At 36.4% G+C, this 6,728-nt stretch overlaps 1 protein-coding gene across 1 annotated transcript in view; it reads left to right on the top strand.

Annotated features, from left to right (window-relative positions):
• Positions 1 to 221: 221 nt before the first annotated feature.
• The window catches only part of tmtops2b (teleost multiple tissue opsin 2b), a 63,573-nt gene continuing 57,066 nt past the window's right edge, over positions 222 to 6,728 (top strand). Inside the window, exon 1 of the mRNA XM_082175858.1 lies at positions 222 to 1,050. Coding sequence (XP_082031984.1) covers positions 681 to 1,050 — 370 coding nt within the window. The 5' untranslated portion in view covers positions 222 to 680. The remainder of the gene's footprint in view (positions 1,051 to 6,728) is intronic.

Genomic DNA, 6,728 nt, shown 5'->3' with positions numbered 1-6,728 from the left:
ATCAATGTTTATTAATTGTTCATGGGAATGAGTTTAATGAACTTCACTTCTGTTTTTACCATCATTATGGTGATTATAATATCAGTAGCTAATATTTTAAGGTAAATAGCACAGAATGTAGTTGTTCAAGGTTGGTGTGTTAGTCAGTTCTCGTGACGTCAAGATGCCTTTATATTACACGCCTGTTGCGCGTCCAGCAAAGCTCGCGCTCTCAGCTGGAATACAGAACGACAGCTGGGACCGATAACGCTTTGCTTCTAGGATGCAATGTGTAGACAAACGAAGTAGCGCATTAACGGACATCAAAAGGTCAACATTAATTCACCACAGTACGTTGTTGCGACACGTGCGCGCTCTCCGACCTCGTAAAAAAACAAACAATAATCGTTTAATCAGGCAGGTATATGTTATGTCATACTGCACCGTTATGAGAAGACAGCTATTTAGTACTTAGTCAGTTTGCGTGTCTCTTTAGATTAAGCGAAGCGCATCTGTCATATTCAAAAGTCCATCAAAGGTGAAGCGCGCTGTCAATGAGAATTATCATCATCATTTCTAATTTAATCATGATGCTGATGCGCCGGAGTATGCTGAGGTGTTCAGTGAAGGAGAATAACGGATAGATACAAAAAATTAATAAATAAAAAGTCCAGCGCTGCCTCAAATAACTATCCCTAAGAATGTTTTCTGAGCAGGCTGATTTAAACTACAGCTTTAACATGAGCGAGGAAGACCGGTTAACTCCTCTGGACGAGGACTGGAGCGACTCGCCGGGGGAGACGCTCTCTAGCGCGGGCTTCATCGCTCTGTCCGTGTTCCTCGGATTCATAATGACTTTTGGCTTTTTCAACAACTTTATTGTGTTAGTCCTCTTCTGTAAGTTCAAGATGCTCCGGACGCCGGTGAACATGCTGCTTCTTAACATAAGCGTCAGTGACATGCTGGTGTGTATGTTCGGGACGACCCTGAGCTTCGCGTCCAGTGTGCGGGGACGGTGGCTGCTCGGGCGGCACGGCTGCATGTGGTACGGCTTCATCAACTCCTGCTTCGGTACGTACAAAATAAATAAATAAATAATAATTAATAAAAAAAACAGCTCCATTTCGAAAGTGTAGCCTACATTTTCTAATAGCCTATCTATACACCAATAATATCAAGGAAAAACTGTAGCTTTTGTGGTTTTATCAGGCTGGCTGTTTATGTTTGATTTTAAACACAAGATTTTTGCCACATGTATGCTACTGAACATTCGATTTAATCACCAGAACACAACTAATCTTTCCATTTGTCAACTATCAGTTAATTCAATGCTAAATGTTTCAAATCACATTTGTTATGCATTTGGCAGGGGCCAATTTAAACTTAACATTTCAATGCAACTTGCTGTACAGCTTTTTTTTTTGTTCTTTTTTTTTTTTTTTTTTTTGACGTGGATTTATTGAAAAAGGGTGTTTTGCTCATGCCGAAGCTCAAACATGCACAAAACAATGCACCTCATTGGTTCTTGCACCTCATTGGTTCTTGCAGAAGCTCAAACTGTGTTGCATAGCACGAGAATGAACCTCATTGGTTCTTGCAGAAGCTCGAACGTGCTGCATAACACAAACAAAAATGAGCCTCATTGGTTCTTCCAGAAGTTCAAACCTGCCTCTTAACACCCGAGAATGAACCTCATTGTTTGTTTCTTGCAGAAGCTCAAACGTGCTGCGTAACACCCGCTAATGAACCTCATTGGTTCTTGCGGAAGCTCAAATGTGCTGCATAACACAAGAATGAACCTCATTGGTTATTGCGGAAGCTCAAAGCCTTATTTGACGTCAATAAATGATAGGCAAACATTTGGATTTCCTGCCTAACATACTGTAATTACCACAAGGACAGCCATTAATGATCTCTTCCTCACGACTTCATTATTTTTTTTTTCTTCTGCAACTTACTGACTAATACAATTTTGGTCGACTAAGCCTCTTCTAATCGACTAAAGTTTAGCCGACTACAGGGGGCAGCCCTAATTCTAATGCATGAGCTTCCGTTTATCATAACTGATGTGTGCGTTGAAGAATGTTATATGTGAATAAAAGCTTAAATTAAATCTGTTCATCATATAAAGCAATCAAGTCTACTCAGAAAATTTTAACTAAACCGCTCAATACATATGGATTAGTTTTACAATCTCTTTGTACTTTTTGAAGCGACAAAGTGTTAGTTGCGTACAGAGGTGGACAGTAACAAAGTACATTTACTTGAGTACTGTACTTAAATACACTTTTTGAGTATCTGTACTTTACTTGAGTATTATTTTTTCTGGAAACTTTTTACTTTAACTTCACTACATTTGAAAGACAAATATCATACTTTTTACTCCACTACAATTCTGTCAAGGTCCTTGAGTAGAAAGTAACATCAGTCAGTGGATGATTTTGGTTGCAGGGGTTGCATTTTGGTTGGAAATGAAAGTCGGGTTGACGTCAGAACCCTGCATCTGATTGACATCAGAACCCGACGTCAGATTGACGTTGGATATTGATTGAAAATAAAAGTAGGGTTGACGCCAGAACCCGACAGATGTTGGTTTCTGACGTCAACCCGATTTTCATTTTCAACCACAATACAACGTCTGTCCAATGTTGGAGATCAACGTCAATCTGACATTGGATTCTGACATAAACCTGATTTTCATTTTCAACGTTGGGTTTGATTTTCTAAATGTGAATTTTGTCACTTTTTTGCACACTAGCTTATAGATAACAGTAAGGCGAACATATTCATACTAAAAGCCAAAAAACTTTAAATAGGGCAATATTTGAGGGAACAGCCATTTGGGTGTCCGAAACCATTGTGGACGTTATTGAGTGCACTTATTCAATCTCACATTCAATCCCACTACTGGAACTGTGTTCTAGAAATAAATGTGATATTGATATGAGGGTATGCAGGCATAGATTCAGAGGCATACGGTACTTTAAGTATTACATACAGTAATAAAACAATGCATTGACATTTACTTTTTACTTTTGATACTTAAGTGTTTTTAAAAACGAGTACTTCTGTACTTTTACTTAAGTAAAATTAGGTCTTTACAACTTTTACTTGTAACAGAGTAATATTTGATCAGTAGTATCTGTACTTTCACTCAAGTAAGGAAGTTGTGTACTTCGTCCACCAACTTGCGTATAGCTGTCAATGAAGGGACTGAAAGCTCTCAGATTTCATCAAAAAGATCTTCATTTGTGTTCCGAAGGTGAACAAAAGTCTCACGGGTTTGGAGTGACATGAGAGTGAGCGTGAATGTGATAAACCCACTTTCATGGATATGGTCTGCTGTCATTCATTTTCAGACTGAAAGAATCTAAAACCTCAAAACATCATCACATCACATGCAAATATCACTCCAAACATCACAAACAAGGCTGCAACAACTAATCAATAAAATTGATATTTCATTATCGATTAATCACGCTGACACACTGTAATGTTGAAACATTACAAAATTGCAACTTGCCCAGTCAGGTGCTTTAACTGATGCATATGCTGTATAATGTCCCCAGCACGTAACTTGCAGTACATTTTTATAGTTATATCATTATCAGTAAATGTTGGACATTCATTTAAATATTTACATTTTGCATAAAGGCTCATCTTGACAGCAAGCAAGGTTCAATTAAAGGTAGGGTATAGGCAATTTGTTTTATTGTTTTATCAATTGATTTTCTAACTATTCTGTATTCCTGTAGCTCAATAAGTAAAGCATGGTGATATAGGGCATGGGTTTAATTACAAGCGAATACATGAACTGATAAAATGTGTAGTTTGAATGCAGGGCAAGTTGCTTTGGATAAAAGTCTCTCTCAAAAGAGATTGAATCTATTTGCATCTACATTACAGTAATGGAAATGTACTGGGGATTATCAGTCAGGAAGGATGTTAGCTAAATTATGTCAAGAAAGCCTCAAGGGAAAAACTGGACTGACAGTAAAAAAGAAAAGGAAAAAAGAAATATAGTAGCAAGGTTCATAATGTTAGAGAAAAAGACAAGCTGTGTGAGGCTTCTACCACAAGCCGGAGACCATAATAACTACATTATATAAACATATCCATTTGCATGTGCTGCAAAGCATCTTAATGATCTTATTTGGCTTGAAGGCTCTTCTTACGATGGATTCTGATGTTTTGAAATTGTAGCTATATAGAGGTGAAAAGAGCAGGACATACTGCATTTTTTGATTATCTAAATACTACAATGGGTGATCTGCTATACAAAACTAATCACCTCAAGACGGGCAAATGGCACAACCTTCACTGCACTATGTGTGTGCGTTTGTAACATGAAGAGGAGAACCGTTGAATGGAGGAAACTTTCATTGATGTTTGCGCTATAGTGAAAGAGATCATATATGCCAGACACATACATGAGCTGTGCTTTTAGATGAGTCATGTTTTTCTTCACATTTATCACAACAGTTAATTTCCCCAAGGTTAATTGTGTTTATTAGGAAACCGTTTAGCATTTTTTTAATATAGATACCCTAGTGAAAAAAAGTATACTTTATTGTATTTGAAATATATTCCCTTTTTCAATAGTACATTGTAAATATACTAACAACAAATTGGACTATCTTTAAATATAAAAAGTATATTAGCATCATGCTTTTACCTATTTTCACAATACAACTTTTAACACACTTTAAAATAATTGTACTTTAGTATATTTTCTAAAAATATACTTGAAGTGAAAATTCAGTTTATTTTTTAAAAGTGTATTTATTTGCACTTTATTAAAAAAAAATATTTTAGGTACATTTTAACTGTGTGCTGGAAATGATCATTGTAACAATGTATTGAAAGTATACTTTCAAAATACATTTATAGTATACAATAGTATTTCGTACAAAGTATAGCTAAGTTTTATTGTCTAATAATGTACATTTGTTATTGAAGACAAAGCATGCAATTTGAGCCTATACTTTTTACTCAAATATATCAAACCACGATAGTCTCGTGGGCAAGTCTGCCGACATGTGCTTCGGGAGACCCGAGTTGGCGTCCTGGCTCATGGACCTTTCCTGATCCCGTCTTTCTCTTTCTCTTTCTCTCTCTCTCTCTCTCTCTCTCTCTCTCTCTCGTCTAGCTATATTCCTATCCTAAAAAAAAGGTGTAAACGCCAAAAATATATATATTTTTAAATTGCTTTTATGTTTCGAAGACACTCATAATGAATTTGTATTGTACTTCTAACACAAATAAAGTACATTTTAATATCACTAATCAAGCATGTATTTAGTCCCTACACAGGCATATACTTAAAGTACACTAAGAATACTTGAAGTTGGTCCAATTTAGTATACACAAGTACACTAAATACACTTAAAGTTATGCTTTACTACAATTTAATTATACTTAGTACAAAATTTGTTGTTTCAAAATAGCACACTTCAAGTTAACTAATCATTAACACACTTGAAGTATACTGATAATTAGTCTGGCTGCAAGTATACTTAGCATTTATTTTTTTATTTTTTTACCAGTGCACGCATTAATATTTGTGACCCTGGATCACAAAACCAGTCTTAAGTCGCACGGGTATATTTGTGGCAATAGCCAACAGAACATTGTATGGGTCAAAATTATCGATTTTTCTTTTATGCCAAAAATCATCAGGATATTAAGTAAAGATCATGATCACTGAAGATATTTTGTAAATTTCCCACCTTAAATATATAAAAAAATTATTTTTGTGAGTGGATGCAGCACAATCGCCTATAGAAATGGACAACTTTAAAGGCGATTTTCTCAATATTTCGATTTTTCTGCACCCTCAGTTTCCAGATTTTCAAATAGTTGTATCTAGGCCAAATATTGTCATATCCTAACAAACCTAATATCAATGGAAAGATTATGTATTCAGCTTTCAGATGATGTATAAATCTCAAAAAAAAAAAAAAAAAAAAAAATACACATAAGACTGATTTTGTGGTCCAGGGTCACATTTATTAGATATTATTTTGTGCTTTAGTGTTTTTGTCACATATATGTTCTGTTTTGGCTTATACGACACCGTTTTCAACTAAAAACGTAAAACCTTTTATGCGTTTTGGCCGTTCATTTACACGAAAATGCAAACTTTTGAAAACGGATTTCAAAGTGGAAGTTTTTGAAAACGGTGTATACAACAAAAACGCGAATCTGTGAAGACGATGACGTAATGCCAGCCTGATCTCATGGCAATTCGTACGAATTGCACGAGGTTGCTAGCCTGGCAAGCCAGACGTACATCAAGATGTTTAGTCTGGCAACTCACCATAGACACGGTCAATCTGATGGGTGGGATAAACGGCTGTCTTTCAAATTCCCTCTGCACACAATAGGACAGCGCTTCAACCAACCAGAGCGTTTTCCCAACAGCGGAGCTAACGTTAGTTGATAGATTCAACTTTTAAATCTGGCCGACAAAACTACGAACACATCTTCCTTTTTTTAAGAATGACTTAAGTGCCGTTCTTTGTTCTTTTCTCAAAGAAAAACTTAACTCCAAGTCCTCCAGAGTTGCGGCCAAAGCCGATTCGAAAGACCGCTGTTCTCCATCCGCAGCAGCCGTCATTCTTTGTTTTCAAGTGGCAGGAACCGTCGCAACTCTGTCGTCATATGTTAAGCCCGCCCCCGCCTACTCTATACACGACGAGATTGGCCTGACCCAATTTAGGTTTTTGCAGCAAAAAGGTCTATTGAGA

The sequence above is a fragment of the Leuciscus leuciscus genome (assembly GCF_965113295.1).
Source record: "Leuciscus leuciscus genome assembly, chromosome: 7".
NCBI lineage: Eukaryota > Metazoa > Chordata > Actinopteri > Cypriniformes > Leuciscidae > Leuciscus > Leuciscus leuciscus.
The sequence above is the reverse complement of the archived record's forward strand: the minus strand, read 5'-3'. Positions and strand labels throughout refer to the sequence as shown.